Genomic DNA, 27,839 nt, shown 5'->3' with positions numbered 1-27,839 from the left:
GAAGCTAGCGAGGGTTTATAGATCTGGAAATTTGGAAAGAATTTGTTTATTTGTGAGTTTTCAAAACTGGAAGTTAGCAAGGAACAGTCATATAGATCCATGAATCCACATCATGGGTGTCCTCACACTTAAAGATTTTTTTTCTTAGAAAATATTTCCCAAGTAGATGGAAACTAGCAACCTTTATCTGTCTCACATTTATACACATAGATTATTTCATTTTGTGTATATGAGATGTACACACACTGAGAACCCATAGTCTATTGCAGTCTCCACAGACATCTGCGCAGTGAAGCAGGTACATAGACATGTACAATATATGATCATCTAAATATGGGTTCCATTCCTCTTAAAATGCACAATCTATGGTTGTGATCTGAATGATTCTTTTCTAAATTATGACCATGAAAGTACATGTATGTTTGTACAATGTTGTTCCATTTACTAATTTATCACTGTCTACATCCATGAACAAGGAATGAAAATATAAGTTTCTTCCCATAATACTAAGTCTTCTTATCCAGAGGCAGCTCAGGTTTTTCTGGGCTTGAAGGTAGTGCAGTAAGAGATAATGACTACCTATAACTGACTGCACTGCAGTTAAACAGTTCAGATTCTTGGGCACTTTAAAACTACCCTTAACATTTCACTCCATGGACTGCTCTGCAGTTCTTAAATTTCTTCCTTATACCTATTCCTCAGTTTCTTGGGCATCAGCTCATGATTTAAGGAGTGGTTTAGACTGCATCTCTTCTCTGCTTAATAGAAAAGATTCTTGCACAATGGCAGCTGAAATAATTCTATATGAAATAATAATACCATTGACAAAATACAACAAACAGATAAACAGAACATCCATCTCCAAGTGGAAATAAAACTCTAGCTGCAGACAACAAAGAAACCATTTTGTCCATGAGGTTGTTTTTTCATGTTTTAGGTGGGAAAATTTTAATGTGATAGCTTTTCTTTCAATACTGAGATTGTAAAACAGGCAGAGTTCTCCAGCTTTCTTTCTTTATCATGCCAGATATCTCCAGGAAATGTTCTAGATGGAAATCAGAGGTTGTAAATTAACTCAGCAACACTACAAAAAAAGGGCAAGATGTTAAGGTTAAGTTGGGCGTTTTTCCTTCCCTTTCCTTGGACTGAACCACTGGAAATGCAAGATTTTCTTGCTTTGTCAATATTAATATTGTATGTGAGATTCAGCCTACTGTTTGCTTGTGTGTAAGGCATAAGAACATAAGATTGGGCCAGTGGCTCTCCCCCCGCCCCTTCTCACAGTGGCCAGCCAGATGTCTATACAGAGTTGCCTGGCTGGACTAACATTCCAGCTGTTAGGTGCAACAGCTCCTATCAGGCTCTAAATGGGGATAGTTCTCACTCATCCCTACTCTTGTCATCAAAAGTCATCCATGACACAGACACAGCTGGCCACAGCAACACTCAGAATATACCTACATTAAATATTATTGAAGGAAGTGCAAGATAACAACTGTTAGCACTTGGGAAAGGGAGGGAAAGGAATGCATGAGCGTTGGGAGTGCTAGTAGGCAGGAATATCAGATTTTGCCAATGGCAATATTTTGCCCTTTTAATATCAGAAAAGTCACATTTATATGTATCACATTTATCTGCATTTCTAGCAACACGAGACAGAGTTGCTTTAGCAAATCCCTTGTAACAAGTGAGCAACTGTTCAACATTTTAAGCATTACAGATAAAGGCAGGGCTGTCTTAAGCATATGTGGTGCCGGGGTGCAAAGATCCGCTTGGGACACACACACACCCCAGGTTGCCCTGTCCCAGATTCACAGGAGGGCGGAGCTGGCCGGCCGCCTCAGCAACTTGCTGGCTCGGTCGCCTCCGAACTCGCAACACAGAGCCACCCGCAGCAGAAGAACCCGCTGCAGCACTCCGACCAACGGACGGGCTCTTCCCCAGACTCAACTCTCGGGCCCCGGACTCTCAGCCTGGTACCCCTGAGAGCCCAGTGCCCTACACGCCTGGCACCTATGGTCAAGACAGCCCTGAATAAAGGCTTTGATCCTAAGTTGCTCCCAGTGGAAGAGAGGACGACATTTTTTTGCTGATTACCAATGTTTCCCTAGTCCTCAAAAAAATCTACTGTAGGGGTTGAGGATTCCTTTGAGACAATGGTGGTGTTGGGTCTGGGGTCTGCCAAAACCACCTACCTCCTTCCACTGTGGGAGCTTCCGCTGGATTAAATCACTCCTACAAGGAGCCTTCTATATGGAGAAGGCCAATTTAGGATTGAAGCCTATTATCTGGAAAATGCCTAAGCCAGTAGTTTTGAAACTCTATCTGGAATTTGTAAGCTTATTAAGGATTCCTTGATGATGCAATCACTAAGGACTGACACATTTCCCTGAAAAAGCAACTTGACCACTATCCACCTTAAAGTCCTGGGACAGCCTTGAGTGTATCTAATTTCAATTCATGTGGGAGCAGTGGCAAAGCCTAAAATAATTAGCAAGCATCTCCTAAAATGCTCTTGAGAATCCTCTGCATCACAGACAGGTCCCTTGACAGATGAATCAATTTGGAAAGAGTTCCCTGAAGTTGGGGGATTTTTAAAGCCATTGCCTTAACATAACAATTGTTGCAAGCTTTTCTTTTTTCATTGCTGTGGTATTTTCAGGAATAATCACCCCATTGTGGCTGTATGAAGGACCTAAAATACAGCAGTATGGATATTACAGCATATAAAATATTGCAACAAGGCTGTGTCAGGAATAGCCATTTGTCTTTTCAGCTGTGGCTTTTCTCTTTAAATACAGAGTTGGAGATATAATGCTTGCTCCTTTCTAGTTTAGAAACATGCTTCCTGCTGTCTTGCATAGAAGTCCTGGTGAGCCATCTTGGGACTGGACAGCATTCTCTGTGTGTTGAAAGTTCACTTTGAGTCTGTGAGTTAGTCATACTGAGCATATTGGGGGGAAATGGCAAGAACACTCCATCTACAGAAAGTCAAGTTAACTCAGCAATTCAATCCACATCCTCTGCAATTGTACAAGAATTGCTTAGCCTAGTATGAGTGACCCTAGGAAGCGTGTGATCCCTATTACAAACAAGAAGGAAAAGTTGGATTGACCTCTTCTATTTCATCAAAGCAACAAGAACTAGAATGGCTCAGGTACAATGGAAGTCTCTATTATGAGTTTTGTACAGAACTCAACACCTTCAGGAAGTTCTGGAGTAATCAGTAGCAGCTGTAGTGCCGGGAGTGGCAGTAACAATATTTAAAGTTACCTCTGTTAACCTCTGAAAGTTGGGGTTCTCATGGTTATATTTATTTTTTTGTATTTAATATTTTATATGCTGTATACCACAAAAGGGTAAAACAGGAAAATGGAAAGGTAAAGAAAAAAGAGCAAACACATTAACAGAATCCAAAACAGAATTCATGTAACATCAGATTTCACATTCAACAGGGATGCAGACAAGGCAACAGAAGCAGCAAACAAAACTGTAAGTGGAAGTTACAGGTTGCAATACAATATTAAAACCAATGTTACAATCAGAAGGCAATTGCAAAGAAATGACAACCAGAATAGGGTGGGTTCTATAATTATACATATCTCAAGTGTCAAAGTCCTTAGTGAATAGGTGTGTTTTTTGTTTCATGTGTAACAAAAGCATGACAGTTAAGTTTTAGGAGAGCAGTTTGTGTGTAGTGTAGTGGAGAAGCAATGGAAGGTGGGGTGGCTCCCTCAACCTCCCCACCCCCACTACTTTTCCTAAGTAATCCATATACATATTTGGAGATAAAAACACACCTGAAACTCTAGAGAAAAGAAAGGTATTTGGATAAAAACTGGATTGGAGGAGCAGTGGGCTAGTGAGGTTAAGGCCTTCATATGTTCCTCCATGCATTCCCCAAAGCTGTTTTTCCCTAGGAAGAACATGTAGTTGTAGGTAACATGTAATTAGGCCTTTACAGAGAATATTAAATTGTTCTCTATCTCTAGCTTTGCAGATACCAGTAAAAATGTAGTAATATACTACCAAGACACCTGAGGAATAACTTCTTGCAATGAGAGACTGTAGAATGTGCTACAATATTAAGTTTATTAAATGTTCTGGATACATCATTAACATTAATAATTATAACTCTAGATAAATAGCAATCCCTCTGAAAGTCAAATTACACACTAAGTGAGAATATAATTGCCTTTAGACATTAAAATTCTCAATATGCATTGAACATTTCCCTGCAGCTGACATAACGAGGGGGGGGGAATCTACTCCTACTATGCCTTTGCATAATATTTTTCTAACACACAATTATATTCCTGCTATTACTCTCCCTACTTAGGATACAAATCTTAAAATATTCTCAATTAATCTTATGATGATATTTCTTAGACATCCTTGACACTGTTCAGCAATGTCTTCTCTCTATTTTGTATATCTGGTCATAGAGGGACTTGCAAATTTTTACAATCTTTTGTGCAAAAGGTCAACTGCATAATTATAAGAGCTGCCAAATTAGATTATTTACCTTATCAGTATAAGACTCAGTAGTCTCTTTACATAACTTTTTATCTATTTATTTGAAAGCTTTATATCCCTTTGTCCTCCATGGACCTCTTTTCTACTCAGCAAGACACAGCATGCTCTTTCTGTCCATGATCCTTAAACCAAACTAATACATAGGCACTGAGTTGTTTTGTTTCCTTCCCATTGTGCAAGGAGAAAGAGAATAATTTTCTAGTATGTTTAAAAATTCCTTCCATGAACCCTTTACTACTGGTTGCCTGGCCTTACTGAGGAATTTCCCCTTGCAGGTGGTTATATGGAAGCAACTGTAGCACTGCGGTGCAGATGCTCGATGGTTGTTGCTCCATGGTGCAGTCTGACAAGAGCCATCTCTTTTCTCTTCAGAAAAAAGAAAACCAACTTCTAGCTTTGTTGTTTAGTCATGTCCGACTCTTCGTGACCCCATGGACCAGAGCATGCCAGGCACTCCTGTCTTCCACTGCCTCCCACAGTTTGGTCAAACTCATGCTGGTAGCTTTGAGAACGCTATCCAACCATCTCGTCCTCTGTGGTCCCCTTCTTCTTGTGCCCTCAATCTTTCCCAACATCAGGTTCTTTTCCAGGGAGTCTTCTCTTCTCATGAGGTGGCCAAAGTATTGGAGCCTCAGCTTCAGGATCTGTCCTTCCAGTGAGTACTCAGGGCTGATTTCTTTAAGAATGGATAGGTTTGATCTTCTTGCAGTCCATGGGACTCTCAAGAGTCTCCTCCAGCACCGTAATTCAAAAGCATCAATTCTTTGGCGATCAGCCTTCTTTATGGTCCAGCTCTCACGTCCATACATCACTACTAGGAAAACCATATCTTTAACTATATGGACCTTTGTTGGCAAGGTGATGTCTCTGCTTTTTAAGATGCTGCCTAGGTTTGTCATTGCTTTTCTCCCAAGAAGCAGGCATATTTTAATTTCATGACTGCTCTCACCATCTGCAGTGATCATGGAGCCCAAGAAAGTAAAATCTCTCACTGCCTCCATTTCTTCCCCTTCTATTTGCCAGGAGGTGATGGAACCAGTGGCCATGATCTTCATTTTTTTGATGTTGAGCATCAAACCATATTTTGCGCTCTCCTTTTTCACCCTCATTAAATAGATAGCAACACAGATTTACAATAGCATTGCCTTGTTCTCAAGAACAGCAAAGATGAAGCAATTTCCATTAATTGAGAGGAATGTAGAGCTCAGAAAGTGCTGATTAGCTTCAATGAAAAAAGAGCTTGTGGGAGATGTTGAGGAAACCAGTTGAGGAAAGCAACACTACCCCAACATCAGACAAGGATGTTCTCCTTTCTTCTAGAGTAGCCACTGGTTGCTTGATAACATTCATACTTCATATAGCCATTTGCAAGAGATCATCTGTTGAGAAGGCTGGAAAGTGTGGCTCTTACTAGTTAACCAAAACAGTTATGGGTTTTTGTTCTATTTCTATATGTAAGTAGGACTTGATGCTTTGGAGGAGGCTTGTACAAGGTCAAGATGTTAGGCAGAATGACAAATATCTCCATTACAACAATTTTTCATGTCTTCCAGTACATTAAAAAAAACCCCAAAAACCTGCAGCTGCATATCACTTCCCTCCCGAGATGCTATTGTTATTTTGGTCTCCTGTTGAGTACGAATTCATATGTCTTCCTCCTACACTATGTAAGTCCATATATCTTCCTACTACACATCCGTCAATATTCATATCACATACTGTTGCTCACTCACTTCAGTCGGTTAGGTCTCTGTGAGCATAATCCTTTCTTGATTTAGCTAACTTGAAGCAAATTGTGTGTCATATCTGACAACAGCTTTTCCCAGATCATCAAAGTATTTCAGCACCAAAAGCCTGATTTATTTCAGTGGGACCTGAAATAGAAGTAATGTGCTTTGAGGGCAGAACTCCCCCCCTCCCACTCTCCCCCCCACCAGGGTCTATTAATAAACCCTGAGAGTTATTCCACGGTTAACCTTTTGCCATGGTGAAAATTGGCCAATTTATTCTTATTCTTGGTTTCCTGACCCTGTAGCCAGTTTTTGCTAACATAAGAAATGTTTCGCCACTAAAAGCATACAAATTATTTGTAATCACTTCTTGTGATCAACTGTACGACAAACTCTCTGAATGCCTACATAATTGACACCAACTAATAATCCTTTATATTTGGTGCTTTACTGCAAAATTCAAGCCTTTGATTGGTCTAAATACTGCATTTCCCCCATAGAGAGTTGAAACTGCTTGGCTCTTTTCATACGCTATGACAAAAATCTCATCTGCATTCTCTGCTGTTATTTCTTCCTCATGTCAGCAAGCTACATCTTCATCTATTGTATAGATTTTTTATATCTCAAGATCCTTGATTATGTATGAAATGCCGTGTCAACCTTTTTCTCTTGCCTTTTTTTGACACTTCTTTTCAAATATAAGCTACAGTCTGAATCTGAGCTATATAACATGTGTTGACTATATTAAACATTATTCATCCCATTTAAAGGATGTTAAATTCCTTTTGATAGATTTGGGGGGGGGGTTCCCAAGTAAAAACAGTTCCCGAAGGTCAACGGTTTAACCCTTCTTCAGTAAATCATTTTGGTTCCAGGCAAGTTTAACATACATTGGATCTAGAAAACTATACCATATTCCAAATTCTCATGCCATTTAGAACTATAGGCAGCGTTAATGATAACCACTATACTGCAGGTTAAAATAATAACACTACCTGTTGGAATAATAGATAAAGATGTCCAGCTAGCAATAATGCACATTAAATGAGGACAGGAAAACTGCAGAATGATGTATTAATAACTCTGGAGAAGTTGTAAATGGCCTCTTTAGGTTATGGCTCATGCTGTGGTATTTTGAGGCAACTGGAAATCCGAGGAGTCAAGTTAAGCATTCTTCAATAAAGTATATATCTGTGGATGGGATAGAATTATTGCCATATTTAGTTGCCTGCCCTTCCACTTTCATTACTGTGGTGAAAATTGATACATATATTCATATTTCTGGTTACTTATTCATTTTCCGCCAAACCAGTATTTCAGCTCTAAAGTATTAATAATAATAATAATAATAATAATAATAATAATTTTTTATTTATACCCCGCCCTCCCCAGCCAAGGCCGGGCTCAGAGCGGCTTACAAGCAATAATAAAAACAAGATGAATGATTACAACTTAGTAATATATACAGTAATATATATATTAATATATACAGTATTAATTAACTCTTGTGATGGACTTTTAGAGAAAAATAACTAAACTGTAAATATTTTACACCAACTAGTACTCCATTTTCAAAAGAAAGAATTCAGTTCATTATATTTTGTGGAAATAGAAGGATATGGGAATAAGATTTTGCTGATCTCCAGTGGTGTCCCAATGACAGAAGTTTATTTGACCTAGTGCAGAACAGCGCAAAAGGAATGAGATTTTTGCATATTCAACCTTCACTCTTCCCTGAATCCCCCAGTATTCCCCAAAACAACCCCCAGAGGGTTGGGGGACCCTTCAGAACATTGTAGGAAGTTGTCAGGAGCTGCAGGGGAAAAGGCAAATCAGCAGAAATAGCTTACCTTCCTATTCTACTGATGGGTCCATCTACTGGATCAAAGAGCCTTCCTCAGTTGGTGGACAGCACTGGACCATTTTTGTTGTTTTTCCTTCAATGTATCTTTGGGCAAACATACTACATTGCATTAACAGACTCTTTCAAATTCCAGGGAACAGAATTTAAACTTCAGCTTGAAGTCACAACCGTGACCAAATTTGGGGGAGTTATGCAAGTGCAAAAAGAGGTCTTAGTTGTACAGGAAGAACATTGAAAGTTTAATTTATTAGATTTTATTAAATTTATATACTGTCCTCCATCTCAAGATCTCAGGGCAGTTCACAGAATAAAATACAAGGTAAAAACACAAGTAAATAATTAAAACAAAAACAACTAAATAATAACAGTCCCAATTATTAGGCTGTAGGATTATTAATTAGCCAAAAAGCTGGTTGATGAGGAAAGTTTTTGCCAGGTGCCTAAAAATATATAATGAAGGAGCCAGGTGAACCTCCCTGGGGAAAGCATTACACAAATGGGGAGCCACTACAGAGAAGGGCCTCAGACAATGATTAAAGGGTACGGGTCGGTTTATATGGAGAGAGGCGGTCCTTGAGGTATTGTGGTCCTGACCACTTTGAATTGGGCCTGGAAGCTAATTGGCAGCCATTGCAATTGGGCAGGGATCAGTTTAATATACTCAAACCGTCTTGCCCTAGTGAACAACCTGGTTGCCGAATTCTGCACCAACTGAAGCTTCTGAATTGTCTTTAGAGGCAGCCCTACATATAATGTGTTGAGTAACGCCCTTTCTTTATGATCAGCTTGCCATATAACAATACAGTGGTACCTCAGGTTAAGTACTTAATTCGTTCCGGAGGTCCGTTCTTAACCTGAAGCACTATTTCTGGGTTAGCGGACTCTGTAACCTGAAGCGTATGTAACCCGAGGTACCACTGTATACAGCTTTCCTGTTTCCAACATTATAACCTGTGAACAGCTTCAAAACACATGAAATTAAGGCAAAAGGAGCATGTAAGAAGGTGTTCTTTGCCTCTGGTGAGAATAGGACAAGCCTCTTAAATTGCAGGGATGTTGAATTCACATCAACCTTGCAAGCAGAGAAGGACCTTTCACTATCAGGCCAGTATAGTAATGGAATAGGGTGGTTATGGAATCTGTGCCCTCAGAAAACTAAAAGCTGTTGGCAACATCCCATGATATGTTCATAGCATAGCATTGAGTGATACTATGAAACCATATTATGCTATGATAATATGAAACTCATATTTGAAACCGCATGATGGGTTCATATAATGAAGTAGTAATTTTCATATTATCATTTTATGGCACATAAGTTCCCCTCTTCATAGAAGAGTATTTCTTCCACTGTGAAGTACTCCAATACTGATTGCTGACACATGATGGAAACTTCAGACTCCTACATGATCATCATGATGGTTATGTGGAAAATCATGGTTGCGTAAATCCAGTCTTCATGTGATCTAATAAGAAATGTATATAAAGCATAGCATAGGCTATGCTTTGCAGGTAGCATTAAAAGGCAGCTTTGGAAATGTCTCCTGGCTCTCATTTGATGCTATCATTCTGAGGAGGAAGGGCCTGCTAAAATGTCTAGAAGCTAATTTCGTTTTTCTGTGCTGTAAGAGAATAGCTTTCTTAATGCAACAATAAGGAACCAATTCTTATCTGCCAAGCATTGGAGAGCACGAACTTGACTTCTTTGACACATTCTCTTCGGTAATATATATGTACAAATTGGGTTGGGGTTTAACCACAGGAGTTTATGCTCTCTGATAGCCTCTGTGTGAATTGATGTGTCGAGTTGCTTCTTACAAAAACTTGGCATCCTTGTTTAATTTGGCTGTGTCCAAGTAAATTGGCAGTTGATTCTTCCCCCAGAGAGGGAATTACTTTGGGGCTCAAAATGTGTTATTTTCATCCTTTAGAATCCAAGATAAAGTTTGAATTTGTCTTTGTTTTTGGACATGTACTTAGGTGTATCACAATGTGAATCTGTGCAAGTGTTGCAGTACTACAGTACTTGTAGTGAAGTTCCATTATGTTTTAGCATGCACCGGAGATGTGAAAGTAGATAAGTTTTCAAGGCTGAGAAAGGTGAGGGATTGAGGATTACAGAAGAGCTCTCAGAGTGTTCAGAGTTGAGTGGTTTATTTATTTATTTGATTTTCTGCTTTTGCTTTTTTTAAAAAAAAAGTGAAACCAATTATTATTGCAACCAAGAGGGGAAATCATTATGTAAACATAGATGCTATTAGTTTGATGTATTATAAAACTGACATTAGTCTTCTTCAGGGTACGAGTGCACACGTTTTAGCTCTTATTCTCATTGCCCTTCAGGAGTTGCAGGGGGAATGTCCGAAGCCAGGTGATAGCTGATGTCAGTCATATTCATAATAGGTCCACTGAAATCAGTGGTTGTATTTTGAGAATGTTTGAGTTGGATATCACCCATAGAAGGGTCCCACAAATGTTAGAACCCTGTAAAATCAGAGGACAACAGGGAAGAGCATGTTTGACTCTATGGTTTCGGACCACCTTTATGTTTCCACTTAACTCTGAATTTGAACATCTGAAGAGGGCTTTTGTAGTAATTACTGGTATGCTCGAGATCTGTTTCAGCAGAGCAGTTCTTTAGCACAGCACAGTGATTGTTCCTGAGATGTTCCCATTCCATGCTCTTTAAAATTTTAGCCTGTCTCTTAGTGACGATGGGTCATCACCTGAGAATTTTGTACTAAAGTAGGTTCCTGACATATGATTGCTACAACTTTAAAACATGCCTGTTCACCCAGGTTTCTGCTAGGGCAGGGGTCTGCAACCCGCGGCTCCGGAGCCGCATGTGGCTCTTTTACACCTTTGCCGCGGCTCCGGGGCGGATACTAGCGAGGGGAGGAGGCGCATTGTGCGCCCCGACACTCCCCACTGTGGCGGGCGCTGTACTGGTTGTGACAACGCATGGGGGCGGTGCGTGCGTTAGTCACGCACCGTCCCGATGTCACCTTCCCGCCCGCCCGCCCACTACATTGTAAGGGGCATGTACGCTGGTCACTGTTTTGAAGGGGAGTGAAGAACACACACACACACAAAAAGGTAACCTGTTAATTTAACATTTATTTCTATGAGGAGGAGTAATTCTGAGGGGTCAAACAAAGAAATAATAAAAAAGTGACAAAAAAGTTATTTTTATAATGACGAGTTTTGCGGCTCCCAGTTTTTTTTCTTCGGAAACGGGTCCAAGTGGCTCTTTTTGTCTTAAAGGTTGCAGACCCCTGTGCTAGGGACTGATCTGAAGTGTGAATTGCAAACTGGTTTTTGTGAATCTGCTGTTTTACCACATTGTTGTTGTATTTTTTATTTTATTGTTTTTATTTTTAAGTCTGTGTTCTGTAACCTGCCCTGGTTTATGAAAAGTGATGCTGGACAGAATATAGATTCAAGTTATAAATAAAATTAATCATCACCCCCGGGTTGCATGATGAAAACATGCTCCTCACCTTGCCTGTGAATTAATGCTCTAGCTGTGGCTTTGTTGCTAGAAACAGTGAGTGGGTGGTCAAGACCAAAAGATTACCAGGGTGGGTGGAACTGGATCAGTAATAAGAGGGGCATGGATGTCTGAAGTACATGGGCAGGCTTAGAAAGCTCTTCTGTAGAGACAAAAAAAGAAGGTTATGCTAGGCAAGAGGAAGAGGAGATGAGGCAGCCAATTATCCACCATTTCACAGAGATCTCCCTTGCTATTGAATCAATTCATAGCTGCTGTTAGAGAAGCAAGAAAGAAGACAAATGGTGATATAGGGAAAACACTTGCACAGATGCTGTGTATAACTCCTGGAGACAAAGGACTGAAGATAAATACTCTGTTCTTACAGTTTCACATACAGTTTCAGTCTTCAGGCTGCAATCCTGTGCACACTTACCTGAGAGGAAATATCATTGCACAAGTCTGACTGATTTTTAATTAGGCTATAAATTTAGTTTGAAAACTGATTGACAGAACTGTAGCAACCAAAGATCCCTGATACTGAATGGTGGAATCCAGCAACAGGGAACTGGCAGGGAGTCAGTCCAGAAGTACTGCAGCTAATGTTTTGTGTAGAGAAGGCGAAACCTGAGTCTGTCTTTGTATGTACAGCTAAAGACATGGCAATATGGACTGGTGATAGATGACAAAGAGGCCTAGGGTGTGGGGAAAGAATAAAGGGTGGGGGGGGGATCCAATTTGAATAAACCCCACCCATCCCTATTGGTACCAATATAGTTGCACCAAAAGGCTGGGTGTGGTCCAGATTTCAGCTGGTGAGAGAACAGATGAACTTCCACTCCTTATGCAATGTATTCACCATGTAACTAACAAAAGAAAAAACTAAAGAAAAATTTAAAACGTAGCTGGACATTGTGGGTATAGCTTAACGTTGAGATAGTGGTTTTTAAACATGCCATACTTTATATTATAAAGAGGAGTGAAGCAAAAAATGAATGTCTGTGTGGTTCATAAAAATCATATGAACCAGGGATCAGCTGACATTAGTGGGAACACAGAGCTGTCATTGCAACTTAAAATGAACTGTTGGAGGGCAATTTTCAGAGGGGCAGCCAGTGTTAAACTGCTGCAGCAAAAACAACAGGGAGCCTTGTAGCACCTTAAAGACTAAGAAATGTAGTATAGCGTAAACATTTGTGGACCAGACTCCACAAAAGCTTATGTCATAATAAATTTGCCTTTCTAAAGTGCCACAAGACTTTTGATTTATCTTGTTGGGTGACAAGATTTGTACATGAGAATCAAGTTGATGAAACTTTGACATTCATAAGTTAATTTTTAAAGGCGAGTTCCTAGCATAGAACCACACACATTTGCCTCTTCAAGTATGGTACCTGTGTCTCTTAAGATGGATTTAGATACAGAGGGCTGAGTCTAAAGCATCCATTAGTTCAGTGGAAGGAGATTTTGTTGGAGGAAGTCTCCGACTGGAGAAAAGGAACCTTTGGATCCACCTCAGGTTATGTTAAATTTATCTATGGGGTAAGGTGTGTGTGTGTGTGTGTGTGTGTGTGAGTGAGAGAGAGAGAGAGAAAGAGAGAGAGGAAGAGAGGAGAGAGAAATGAATGAATGAGAGATTTCATTCAGGGTTGTGTGTTTTATCTGATAAGTAGGGCACTGATCGCAAAACTCTTTATCTAGGTCACTGTCAGGGATCATTTAGGAAACTGGTATCAGTATTTTAATGGTCCATTGATTGCTTTGACTAATTTTGCACTTTAATGCATGCAGAGATTGGCACAACAAGCTGCATGCCAGGATAAGAATAGTAGGTTAATGCAAGCTCTCATTAACCGACATGAAACAATCACAGTGAGAAATGGAATATTTCTGATTAGCACAGTGTCAAGTAAATCTGGCTTTCAGTTTTGGGAACCAAAGAAGAATCGCTACTTAAGAAGACAGTATTTTTCAGCATTTATCTCACAATGGCTTTTGACACGCTTATTTTTACTGGGAGGAAAAGTGCAGTAACTTCAGTGTCTGGGTGGAAGCTGTTAGTAAATGTTGACATTTTAATGATATCCACTGAATAGGATGTAGAATGTGTGCCTAGCGTGAATAAATTTGCTTGTTGTCTGAGGCAACCATCAGGAAAAGAAGAAAGGTTGTAGGATTTTTGGCAGGTTCCTTGCATGTAGTATTTAAAATAAAATTACTTAGTTTGTGCAGCAGAATATTCAAATTTATGTGACCATGGTCTATATTTCATCTTTAACCCCCTGCTTCATCCCTTCATTTCTCCAATCCATAATTTTTTCAGAAGAAGGAGATCTGGAAGCAGAAATATGCTGTCAGAATGATCATAATAGTGTGATGCTGAATTCCTTCCACAGTGAACATACATGGAGAGCCATAATTCTGGCCATATAATATCTATACTGGCTTCCAGTTTCTTTCTGTGTTCCATCCAGGGAGCTGGTTCTAACCTTTAATACCCTAATGGTTGAGGACCAGTGTACGAGGAGGACTGTCTTCTCCTCTAGAGACCTGCCCAAGGATTAAGTTTTGTATCAGAGGCCCTTCTATGGGTGACCCCACCAGGGGAAGTCAGGCCGGTGGTCAATGCAGAGCAGGCCTTTTCAGTAGTGGTATCCCATTTGTGAAATGCTCTTCTGCAACGAGGAAGACACACACCTCAGAAGACAAATTAAATTTGTTTACCTAAATTTTCAATGCTTCTTTTACAACCTTATCTTTTTGCTGCTATCTTCACTTATAAATGTTAATAATATTCTTTCAACTTTCTTTTGCTTCAGCTTTTAAGGTTTTTTTTAAAAAAGTATCTTAATTATTTTTCTGCATTTTGCTATTTTTAATTATTTTGCACATCACTCTTGAATATTTTAATGCATTTTGTATGTAAAATATAAAATTGTATATAAAGTTACATAAAGTATGTTTTGTATGCTACTAGCACAAAGCAGGGGCATGTGTTAGCACACCTCTCCCTTTTTTAGTGTCATCTTCTCTGCTGAACTGGCAGATGTTGTTAAGGATGACTAATGAATGTGTCTAGATTCATTTTTGCTCGGATGATGGTAATTTTAACCTCTACTGGTTCAAACCTTTGCTTTATATAAAGCCAGAAGAAATGCTCTGAGCAGATTATCCACAACCTCCTCTTTCCTGGTACCTGTTTTATGATTTATCATTTTGCTGAAGTTGCGGGGCAGTTTTGGCCAGATAGAGGGAGCTATAGCTTATGGGTGTAAAATACTAGCCATTCATAAAAGCAAATTAGAAATTGGGAGTTATCTAAGTAGAATTTTGAAATAGTCTTCACAAGACATAGTCTTCACAGAAAAATGATTTGATTATTTATTATTATTTATTTCAAGACTGTGTCACAAAAACTCCTTCCCCCTCATTTGATATTTTGGTGCCAAGGGGCATACTATGGTTGAGTCAACATATAAGGCAGATGTGTATTCAAAACATTCTTCAGGTAGGGAAGTATAGTCCATAATAAGTATTTTAGTCTTCAAGGAGCCACAATAGTGGCTTATTACAGTGGTACCTCGGGTTACAGATGCTTCAGGTTACAGACTCCGCTAACCCAGAAATAGTACCTCGGGTTAGGAACTTTGCTTCAGGATGAGAACAGAAATCATGTGGCGGTGGCGTGGCAGCAGCAGCGGGAGGCCCCATTAGCTAAAGTGGTACCTCAGGTTAAGAACAGTTTCAGGTTAAGAACAGACCTCCAGAACAAATTAAGTTCTTAACCCGAGGTACCACTGTATTATTTGGCAGAGAATCAGTGGGTAGGATTTGTTTCATGCTTGGTGTTAGATACCTGGAGTCAGGAAGGAATTTTCATGAATCATATTGACCAATTATCCTGGAAGATAGATGCTTTCTCCTCAAGAATGTAAGTTCAGCTGTACTACTGGAACTGTCAATTCTGTAGTCACCTCAGGACCAAAGAAGATGTGACTCTAAATGGGTTGTGCCCAACTAAGTTCTTTTCAGAGTAGACCAGTTGAAATTAACTAACCTAGGTTAGCCAAGTTCATTTATTTTAATGGGTCTACTCAAAGCCAGCCCAGCCATGAAGCAGGTGAGGTCACTGCTTCAGGTAGCAGAAGCCTCCCAGGTAGTACACCTGTGGCTGCCCCAACTTGCCTCACTGCCATTGACACCAATTTTGGGAAAGATCATACCTGAAATCTTGCAAAATATTGTGGAGCATGCAATATCTCAGGCGATTTGGGATGAGATCTCACCCCAAATTGGAATGACCTTTCCCAAGATCAGTAACAATGTTGTTGCCACTTCTCCCCTTCCAGCAGAGCAGGCAGGAGCTGATAAGTGGTGGCAGCAGCAGTAGCAGCAGAGCAAAGTGGTACGCCCCATTTTTCCTCAAACAGCGAAATGGGACACACTGTCTCTATTTTGAGTAGAAATAATACTGGATATAACCCATTGCATCTTTGAATCCCTTGCTTGGGATTCCTTGTGTTTTCTCAGTGGAGTTCTTCATTAAAAAACTATTCAGCATGATACAAAGCTATAACACAGGCAAAGGCAAACTCGGCCCTCCAGATGTTTTGAGACAACAATTCACACCATCCCTGACCACTGGTCCTGTTAGCTAGGGATCATGGGAGTTGTAGTCCCAAAACATCTGGAGGGCCGAGTTTGCCTATGCCTGCTATTATATGATGCAAACAGGAACTCAAGGGGCAAACAAGAGCCTTGGAGAAAGCCAATCTGCAGTGGAAAAACAGCACAAAGCAAAGGCGTAAACTCCATTCTGCCATGCTGCTTCCCAATCCTTGCTGCCTTTCCCCTCCTTGTGTTGGTCCTGGCAGTGACACACGGCATTGACAAGATGGGAGAGCAATGCAGCTGCCTATGATAATAGCAAGAAATAAACAATAACATTAAAAATCACAGTGACCTACAATACAATTACAACATAGCAAAACCAAAATTACCAGATCAAATGCATCACTCAAGAGTAGAATAAGATACTGTAGCATAGAATAAAACAAATAATACGAAACAACTAAGGGAAATGCATCACAGAGCTAAACTAATACAAAATACTAAACCACAGCATAATAAAAATGTAAAAAGGCCTGCAAAAATAAAAAATGCTGAAAATACATTAAAGTAGGCACCAGGCAGGGACTCTATAGTTGAGAGACCACTGCTGAAAAGGCCCTGTATTTCGTAGCCACCCACCATTTGACAGTAGCCCGTGGAGAAGTTTCTCACATGATGAAATCTCAGCATCAGTACTTCTGTCTTGCCTTAGCTTATTGCCCACCATCCAGTCTTTTATCACAGCAAGGCACTGATCTAGCACTTCTATGCCTCATTTGGATTCAATAAGTGTTGGCCCCGTACTGCTGACACTGCACTCCAAATCCCCAGATCGGAGCATACAAACCACTGAGTTTCTATGTATGGGGATAAGATAGAACCCTGTGAAACCCCAAAGCATACATTTGGATGTGTGCCCTCTGGTTAGGGGCAGTCTGTGCATTAGGCAAAATCTAGCCATTTGCCTCTGGCAGAGAATCCATCCCCTGTCCTCTCCCTCCCCGCTTCCACCAGTGAGCCGCTGCCAGCCCCACCAAGGCTTCTCCCACTCTGCCCCATTGCCCTCACTGCTGCATTGTGGCAGCAGCACGGGCACAGCCAAAAGCGAAGGTACCGTTGCAGCGAAGGGGCTGGCAGCATTGTAGGGACAGGGTGAGGACCCAGATCTGTGGGAGTTGTCATCATGGGGGCAGGGTGATCTGGAGATTAAATGTCTTGGGCCAGCTCTGCCTCTGGTAAAAATAAGACCAGAGCACAATCTTGTGCTTCTGTGGTTATGTTATGCCCTTCCAAGGGGGAGCCACCTGGTCCCATCTCTAGCCGCTTTTCAACAGACAGTAGGAACCCGGTTTATGTCTGTGGGCTCTGGACACTATTTGTTGATTTAAACAACAGTGTTGTTATATTTTGAAGTGGATTTTGTTTTTCTAGCTTAAGGTTTCCCACACTTGAGTCTCCTGTTGTTTTTGGACTACAGCTCCCATCATTCCTAGCTAGCAGGACCAGTGGTTAGAGATGGTGGGAATTATAGTCCAAAAACAGCTGGAGACCCAAGTTTGGGAAACCCTGCCCTAGCTATTTGAAAGTGTTGGGTAATTATTATTTTTTATTGTCTATGTGTTTACCACTAGCAGATTTGGTTATTTTCTTTTAGATATAAAAGTGGTACATAAGGATTTTAGGGGGAATAAATACATTAATAACTACATAAAATGTGTAGTCTCGAAGTAATGAAGTCATTGGGCAGTTTTTGTAGTATGTTCATGTCTCTGTTTGAGAGCCAGTGTGGTGTAGTGGTTAAGAGCGGTAGTGTCATAATCTGGGGAACCAGGTTCGATTCCCCACTCCTCCACATGCAGCTGCTGGGTGACCTTGGGCCAGTCATGCTTCTCTGAAGTCTCTCAGCCCCACTCGCCTCACAGAGTGTTTGTTGTGGGGGAGGAAGGGAAAGGAGATTGTTAGCCGCTTTGAGACTCCTGAAGGGGAGTGAAAGGCGGGATATCAAATCCAAACTCTTCTCTTCTTCTGGTAGTACTGAGGAAATGGTATGGCCCGCATATCCACAGCAAGTAACAGCTGCCCCCACAAATTCCATGTTACCAGGCAAACACCAGGCTCCCAACCCCTTGTTTTCTCACAACAGTAATGGTGGAGGACAGCAGCATTTGCAGGAGAGAAGTGATGAATGAGATGAAGGGCTTATCTCTTCTCCCACACGATTTCTTCCCTAAGCTTTCCCTCCTCCTTCACAGAAGATGGTGGGGGAAAGTTAAGTGTTCCCCACATTATCTGACAAGGACATGTTTAGGAGACACACACCTTTGCTTGTACATGCACAAGGACAGGTAACACTGTCCCTTGCTTAGCTCCAGACACCTTAAGCAGTTCTGCAGCACTTATTTTGGCAGACTGATAATTTAAAAGATAATTCTCTTCCTTTTACACCTCATTTCTTTCTTCTCATACTGAAGAAAAAGAATGTGAGCAAACGTGTGGGAGGGAAATGTTTTATTCCTGTCAGACTTGGCAGAATCTCTTTATACAATCTAGTATTGCCATTGGATATGAGCTTGCCTTCATACCTGTGCATTGTGATACATTAGCATTACCAAATTATTTTTCTTTTAATTTTTTTTTAGATTTTCTGTGCTTTTTTCTGTATTCCAAGTTTATGCATATTATTAGGCCTGGGTAAAACTGCCCAGGATTCCAAATCACTAAAAGTCTCTTTAGGGGTTTATTTAAACTGCCTAGCTATTCTGCTAATTACTGCTGCTTCCAAAAGAAATAGACATCTTTCAGTGACGGGCCTTCACAAATAAGAGGCGAACATGGATGTCATTGCAGGATATTCTAACATGTATGACTAATGCTGCAAATGAAATATAAGCTGTCCATACAATATGACATTTTACTCAAGCACAAAACATTCTTGTTTGCTAATTACAACTAGCAGCTTATTCGAATGCTGGTGTTTTTAATTAAGAGCTTATATACCAGACAATCTCTATGGATTAAAAATAAATGTTTTGGTCATTGGAAAGATAGGCACTGTCCTCTAGTGGAGAAAAGGTGCCACAACAGCAACCTGGAAATGCCCAGCATTTTACTAATTAGAGAAATACAGCAGTGAGACCAAATGTTGTCATTGCTGATGCTATTGGCTGTCTTCAAGCAAACACCCTCTGATGCTCTAAGGTCCTCCTCACATTCTGTTCACTTTGAAACCAGGCTACATAACAAGAAAAACTCCCATTTTAAATCACAGAGAAGCTTTTTGATTAAAGCCTCTGTCTGAATCCAATTAGCTGGAACAGAAAGTGCATCTTTATCATTGGAGTCTGCATAATCATGTTGTCTAGATTAGCCTGATTTTCCCCCAGTTTAAATAAATAAACTTGAGCAAGGAAAGAGTATGTTTATCTTTGAAATGTGTTTGTTGGTACTGCTAGTTTGTTCAGGTAAAGTGTGATTATACTTTACAACATAAGGAAACTGGTTTTTATTATCCATCACTTACCCACTTACATCTTCAATATTTTATATTGGCTTCAGCACCGCGTGGTCATTTATATATTGCTGAACTTGTTTTAAGATGTTGTTGGGGCATGAATTAGGAAGCACCCACTTATGGGCTCATGGAGAAAGTTGAGATTTCAGACCATGATGCAGCAAATTACGGGGTAGGAGGGAAGAGGCAGAAAATATATCTTTATTGCAACTGTAAAGTTAAGCTCTTTACAAGGCTGTAAACGTTGAGGTGCAATGATATTGCATCTGCAAGAAGTGAAAGATGTGGTTGTTCACGGGAGTCATAATGTGCCTAGTCATTGTCCAAATTGCATCAGTTTTAGACCAGATGTTCAAAGCTTAGCTCAAAAATGCATTTGCAAAAGCAATAATTGCTTAAGGCTCTCTATGAATTACCTGCCATTTAAAAATCTGAAGGTACCTCAAAGATTGGCTAAAGCATGAAGAAGTGACTCTTGCTAGAGTTGTTCTTAGATCGGGGGGCAGGAATAAACTGAAGTTTATCTCCAGACCCTTGGTCTTCAAATGGTGGGTTTGACCCACAGCTGGATTGTGGGTCATAACAGCAGCACTACCACCATGCAAATATATGATTAAAAAGGGGGGGGGTCCAAAATGCATTTTTGCATTAAATGTGGGTCTTGGTTCTGAAGAATACTGATCCCATTCCCTCCCACACCCCACAATATAGATGATCCTTGATGGTTGCTTCCTATAATCCAGGGTAGATGAGCCCAGGGCAGATAGCTAGAAACACGAGTGTGAAACAATGGCTGAGGCTGCATTTTTCAATGGAATGCACACTTAACTGGCAGTAAGCTCAATCTGCACTTACTAATACACACATATGGGGAAATAATATGATGAAAGATTGGCGCACATTACATCCCTTTTTTAAAATTAAAAACCCTCTGATGTCTGCAATGTTTTTGTATCTCATCAACAAGTGGCATGATGCATGTGTGTGTAAATTCCAGTGAAACCAACAGATTCATTTTTGGGAGTACATATAGCCTTGTTAAATAAGAAACTGCTCTTCCCAAAGCAAGAACCAACACCCTCTATCCCTTGTGCTATTAGCTCAAAGTAACAAACAAGGACATCAGTAACAGCAGTAGTAGCTAGTCACAAAGATCCTGCCTGCATGACCCACCACTGACCTTCTCGATAGTTTATTGTCAAGCTCAGCCAGCCTGGAAAGTATAGATTATACAGCAGCCGCAGCCTCGGTATTAATTTATAGTGGAACACCTGGCATATTAATGGCCCTTGCTCAGCAGTAATCTGTACAATATTGCTGGGAGATGGTGCTTCTTTCCTAATTTATTTCCCAGGCGTAAATATTTCATATTTAACAGAAACTTTGAATTCCACGTTTAAAAATACACTTAAATATTTCATCCAGGAGGGGAAATCCCCATTAATTTAATGAGAAGAGAGTTCTTTTTCTGAAGTTTGTCTTTTTGACATTACCTCCCTCCCCCTTCCTTGTTGATTGAGGAGATCCTTTTAAAAGATCACCATGCACACATTAATATGCACCTGTAAATGGTTGAAGGAACCCTCTGAGTGTGAAGTTCCATCTCAGCAGGTTGCTTCATTCTGGCTGGAAAAGCTCAGCAGGCTTTCATGGCTCAGTACCCCCATGAGCATGAGGTTGGTGATTAAGGGATAACTTGGCCTGCAGTCCAGCTAGCTCAGTCTGTACACTGATTAGATATCAACAGGTGAGCGATGCTGGGTGGAAAGAACTCAAAGGAAAAGTTGTGAGGCTGGTGGCATGGGACAACAGAAGGAGGCCTTCTTCCTTTTGAGGGATACTTGATTCCAAGGTGCACTCCATCTGCTAAAAGTAACACTCATGGTCATTGCAGCCATTGCACAGCAGCAAGTCAAGATCTGACATCAACTGATGATCCTGCAATAAATGCACAATTATGATGCATGTCTATCCCATTCGTCACGTTCACACTATATTTTTACATGTTCACCTAAAATATCTAAAGTGAAGCCATTGTAATATAACATCTAATGATGGGTGAGTGTTTTGCAGAGTGGAAATGGCTTCTTTTCCCAAAATATGTCAGTCAGCATTCAGGGCAACCTATTTAACAAGTTTTTCAGCATTCCATACACAGGCACGTTATTGTTTTAGGTAGTCATGGTTATGCTGGTCTGAATTTTATGTGTGTGTGTACTTTGTATCATTTAGTTTACCTTTGGGACATTTTAGATCTAGTGCTTTTCTGATACCAGTAATCTTTTTCTGTTGTATATTGTGATGGTGCTGAAACTTAACACTTATGGATTTAGAAATACAAGTCCTTGGGAGCTCGTAGTGCTTGCCTCAAACAGTATTATTGCTTCAGTGATATAGAATGAGAAATGGAAAATAAGGTCTAAGTGACTGCCCGTAATACTTTGACGATGGGGTGCAACAACATTTTGAGCACCAAGGGCCACATTCCCCCAGAGCACTGGCGCATAGCTGTCAACTTTTTTTAAGAGAAATTCCCTTATTCTGAATAGGATTCCTCGCAAGAAAAGGGAAAAGTTTACAGCTATGCACTGGTGGAGGAAAAGGAGTGGGGGGGGGAGTGGACCGCCCCCAGCAGTGCAATCCCAGTGGGATGCCATCGTGACTGCTCCCCCACCCGCACTGGGCACCACGCCCCCGCAGGTGGCATGCCATGCCCCCAGGACGCACGCGAGCCCCACCCCCGCCTGCTCTCCACCCTTGGTGCCGGAGCATGAAGCTCCGCTGCTGCCCAAGACGAAAGTGTTTTGGGGCCACATAACTGAAGCCAACCAAAGAGCATGTGCACTTCAAAAACCATAATGACACTTTATGTATCATGCTCTGCGGTTGGATTGTATGATACTAACAAGAGTGTTGGTGGTTGCGCAGAGGTATGGGGGAACAGAAAGAGGTAGGCTGAGGGCCACATTAATTTAATGCAGCCTGCAGGATTCTCATCGGTAGTATGATAAATCACTTTCTAAGGGAAAACATTAATTGTATGATCCTTGGGTTCTGTGTATTGTAGAGGCATAGTGTATGAATTCTGTGGCCATCCCATATTTGGAAAATCAATGCTTTGAAAGAAGACCATATACTTAATCTGTCTGTGGTTAGCTGTCTGTGGATAATCTTAGTTCAAGGACTAAGATTAGCCTCTATTCTTTTGTAACTAGTAGATCTATATTCCGCACTAGATAATGTCTGTCAATAGTTTGACAATATTTGAGTAAAAATTGCTTCTCAAAAGTTCTGAATGCTAAGGTCAGCTTTCAAGCTATGCTCTTTCAGGTTCTGTATGGGGAAACATTACTTAGCTGCTGATAATAAAATAAATCATTTTCGCCAGTTTTGGAATAACATGTTTTCTTTATTAATTCTTTTCAACAGGCCATTCTGCTAATCTAACCTGCCGAGCGTTCTTTGGATACAGTGGAGAAGTCAGCCCTTTAATGTACTGGATGAAAGGCGAAAAGTTTATTGAAGATTTGGATGAAAGTCGGGTTTGGGAAAGTGATATTAGGTAAAGTGAGGAAATTGTATATATTTTGTCAAGACTAATCTGCAATTCTTTAGTGAATTAAGTGCTAGGTGAAGGATGCTATAGACATTTATTTTTAAAATGCACTAAAGCATTGCAGGCCTGCTTTTCCACATGGTGCACTCTGGGACTGGCATAAAAGATGTGTTCATTTACATGTACACAGTTATCTCTGAAAGCTCAAGTTCAACAATTTTCTTTTAAATGAAAAAATGCAGATTTTGAGGCTGTACAAAAGTATCTAGAAGAAGCTTCTATTATCTCCAGTTAGGCTAAATAATAATATGTTAAGGTCTACCATATTTCAACACAAGCATACAAAGCTCAGCTCTCATATAGAATATTACATGAACAGCCGACATGTTGCATTTCTTATCTAAAGCTTTCCCAAAGATGTACACCTACATGCTCTGAGGCCTTTAAAAAAAAAAAAAATCCGAGTCATGGATTTTCACTGGTTTGTGGGTCTGGTGATTTTGAGTATGTTCAGAAGGACCCTGAACTGTTTGTATTCTTTTTCTTTGTTGAGCAGGGAGTATGAAATGTTTTATTTGCTTTATTGCTTAAAATGGTAAAGGGATGGCAGGTTATCTTTACATGTTTTTTAAACCCAAACTGCTTACATTCATCCTCTGTGGATATAGCTGAATTTATTTGCAATGAAAGAGGGGGCACATTTGGGGTTGTATGTGTGGCATGAGAGCAATGGTGAAAAATCTAAAAATAAAATTTCTTTTAACATAGCAGTACCCTAGTTTACCAAGAAGGGAAGCAAAAGAGAGTAAGTGCCACTGAATTCAATATTTCCATAGAGACATGTGCAGGATTGCACTCCTGGTGTCAAATCAATCAGATAACCCTTTTTTCAACACCTGCTTTATATACCATAATTTCAAGAAATCTTTCTAATATATGATTTAAAGAGCATGTAAACCTTTTACGAATAATTTGTGCACAACCCCTTGATATCTTATCAGGGTATGCTTAAAGATGTCAAATTAATTGCAGCTCTTATTAGTATCTGCAGAACCAAATGTCCTCATTAACAGTGAAGAAGAAAAAGGCATTATATAATTTAATTAAGATTGCATCAAACCATAACCAAATTTGAAACCAGGCTGCTTTCATTTCTGAGAAACATCACATCAGGATCATCTTTCAATGCGATGTAGTGTAAACAACATTATATATGGAGGGAAAAACCAAACTGATTTTTCTTTCACAGAGTTCTTAAGGAACATCTCGGGGAACAGGAAGTTTCCATCTCATTAATTCTTGACTCAGTGGAAGAAGGAGACCTCGGAAATTACTCGTGTTATGTTGAAAATGGATATGGCCGCAGACTTGCTACCGTTATTCTACTTAAAAGGGGTGAATATTTTATTTTTTTATTCAAAAACAACAGAGATGGTTTACACTGTAAGAAGTTGATGTTTTGTATAGCTATCTCCCAATTTTTATTCCTAGGCTCCTTAGTCCTCTGTACACTGAGGGAGGGAAATGTTAGTCATTTTCCCCCTTCAGTTGGAAAAGGACATTTTAAAGAAAAAGAAAGAAAGCCATCATTAAAAATGGCTATCTGTTGAAGGAATGCAGTTAAATACACTTTTTAATAATGTTTATATAGAAAACACTTTTAACAACCGGTGAATATGGGAACTAATAAAAATTTACTAGAACTAGCCTGGCAGGAAGCTATTGACACTAGAAGTTTAATCATTTTCTGTAAGAAATAAGTCTAAATAATTCAAAAAGCAATAGGTTTGAAATATATCATGGGGAACAAAAAAAAAGTTGGGAAACTTGCTCCTGGTGAATCCCAACTCACAGAGGGTTTTCTGTTTGTTTGGTGGTTGTCTTAAATGCTGTATTTAAAACTTGCTGCATTTATGGGGGGCAGGATTAAGGCTCTTCCATTCATGACCTACTAAAATTCGGGTACAGGGGCTGGGCACTCGCATATGACAATCTCTATCTAACCCCACAACTTTTGGAGCAGCAGTTCTTGGATCTATGACCATATTAAAAAAAAACAGAGTGGGCCATTAATTTAATGCAGTCGTGCTTCTACCCAGATACGTTTACCAGTCTGTACCAGCTAATTGTTGGAAGCATCAGTGTGGAATGAGCTTTCTGTGCCCTTTTGGTCATTGTTCAATGTCCAATGGCGGTGGAGTTCATAGAACTCCCCTTCTCATCCACCATTCAGAAATGTTAGTTTTTTAGCATGGTATGCATTTCTGCAAAATTGCTGTCCTAGGGCACCAAGAGTCCACAGAGCCAATTTCACCCAGTCAGGCACACTTTTCCAGCATTCACAATGTAGCCAATGAAAGCATGAATATAGGCCAATTGCTGGAGGTTTCTGTGGCCACATGTCACTCTAAATTTAAGGTCAGAAATTAAAACAACTAACCTGGCCCTAGATTTAATATTTGCATGGTGCTGTTCTAAAAACAAGTTTGCGCTATTCACAACAATAACAGCTACTTCACATTGCAGCCAAAATAATAAAATACAATAGGTGTGTCAAATTCATAAAGAATATATCAGAAAAATTCAATATTACTTGACAGCATTTCAATTATTTATTAAATTTGTATACTGCCCTATACCCGTTGATCTCAGGGCAGTTCACAACATTGACATTGTAACAGCAACAATGGCTACCTAGCAAAGTATCAGTTAAGATTACTATGGCACATGGTCTTTGAGGACATGATTTATCAGTAGTGCTGAGAAATTTTGCAAATAACAAAAAGTTAGAAATAGGAGAAGGGGTTTGACAAGGAGAAATAGCAGAGGATTTGAATTGTTTGAGAAGTTACTTGATTGCATCTGTAAGATTTGAAACGTACCTGATGCATGCATTCAACATACTTTGCGTTTTGACAACTTTTTCAATAAAATGAGAAATTAGCCGTGACAGATAAAACCAAAATCAAGCAGTGTCTCAGAGTTCCTAGCTGGAAAAACTCTGCATAGTTAGCAGGCTCCTCTTTTTCACCATGGCAACCTTTTAAGTAAGATTTCCTTAGACCTACATCTTGGCTATTAAAAAAAAATGTATTACAAATTAATGTGTGGTTATCTGGTTCTGCAGCAGACCAAATAAGTTACAGTTCTCATTTTACCAATTTAGTAATTGTTATTATTTGTTGACATTACAATGTTGTAAAGGTATATCTCATATGGACAATTCTATTCAATTAATATTCAGGAAAGGAATAGTGAAAGAGTGCAATATTTCCATTTTAGCAATAGGACTTTCCGTTCTCTCTCCCCTTGCCCAGCACAGCCTGTGCATTCCCTAAATCTGCTCCAGAGGGTCAGGGCAACCCCTAGAACAGATTGGGGGAGTGCAGGAGACGAGAAAAGAAGGGTGTTTCATTGCACAAGCAGAAATCCTTGTGTGATGGAACTTCCATGTGACGTTATTTGGATGCAACCCAGCACCTCCATTTCTAATTTATGTATGTTTGCAATTTTAAATTTCTAGCCGAGCTTTCAGCCAAAATCATGCCATTAACCTAACTCACAAATATGATAACAAAACATTAATATAATATGCAAACAATTTTTTAAAACAACAGTTTTAATCATAACATGCAGTGCAGAGATAAAATGGTAAGGCTTAAAATCACAAAATGTTGAACGATCCAAAGCCCTATGAAAGAAAAAGAGTTTTTTAATCAGCTTTTTGCATGCTAAAGGTGCCTTAGCTGGACAAAACTCCTAGGGGGTAGAGTTCCAAGTAGAGGACACCACTCCTGAAAAAAGGCCTGCTTCTGCTGCCCATCATTTTGACCTCTGATAGCAGCAAGATCCACAACAGGGCCATCTTCACAGCATGAATTTATGCATAGCACAACTTGTGGCTGTCTGCCAGTGTTCAAAAATGAAACCTAGCAGATGGAGGCGATACAACAACTCAGAATGGAAAACATCTACTCAGAAGTTGGAACTTCTTTGAGATCAGGGAGTGTTGTCTGAGAGTTGCTGGCCACAACCTGTTCTTGATGTATGTATATTTTTAGTTGCCTCACAGACAACTGAACATAAGCCTTCCAAAACAGGGAAGTCAGCACAGTAGATTTGAAAGCCGCACTACGACAGAACCTGTATCTACGGAAGGGATTTTCCTCAGAGCGGCTAAGGTGTGGCTGTGAATGTGCTTTATCAGGCAATGTGCTTTTGCGTTATCAGAAAGTGATTCCAATAGGAAGCCACAGACGCCTCCTCCACCCCCACCATTGCTCTGAAAGCCAGCGGGGGAAGAGCAGTGGGCGTGTGCACATGCGCACAGGTGCATGCGCTCCTGCACACAGGCTATCCGGCCCACTGGCAGAAAAGTTTACCGACCCCTGGGCTAGACACCCAAGCAAGGGAAATCGCTAATCCCTACTATTTATTGCAAGGGCATGGGCATACTGCTTTATCTTCTATGTATTTCTCTCTCTCTTTTCAACTGTCTAAGCAAGTGGACATCTTACAGCAATTAATCCTGTATAGTAGAC

At 40.1% G+C, this 27,839-nt stretch overlaps 1 protein-coding gene across 6 annotated transcripts in view; it reads left to right on the top strand.

The window, feature by feature from the left end:
- The window catches only part of IL1RAPL1 (interleukin 1 receptor accessory protein like 1), a 635,157-nt gene that overhangs the window by 577,092 nt on the left and 30,226 nt on the right, over positions 1 to 27,839 (top strand). For all 6 annotated transcript variants that reach the window (XM_083439335.1, XM_083439332.1, XM_083439330.1 and 3 more), the window contains 2 exons: positions 23,172 to 23,304; positions 24,548 to 24,693. In XM_083439335.1, coding sequence (XP_083295461.1) covers positions 23,172 to 23,304; positions 24,548 to 24,693 — 279 coding nt within the window. The remainder of the gene's footprint in view (positions 1 to 23,171; positions 23,305 to 24,547; positions 24,694 to 27,839) is intronic.

This window comes from Podarcis tiliguerta (genome assembly GCF_965153285.1).
Source record: "Podarcis tiliguerta genome assembly, chromosome: 4".
NCBI classification, from domain to species: Eukaryota; Metazoa; Chordata; class Lepidosauria; order Squamata; family Lacertidae; genus Podarcis; species Podarcis tiliguerta.
This window is presented reverse-complemented; position numbering and strand designations above follow the sequence as displayed.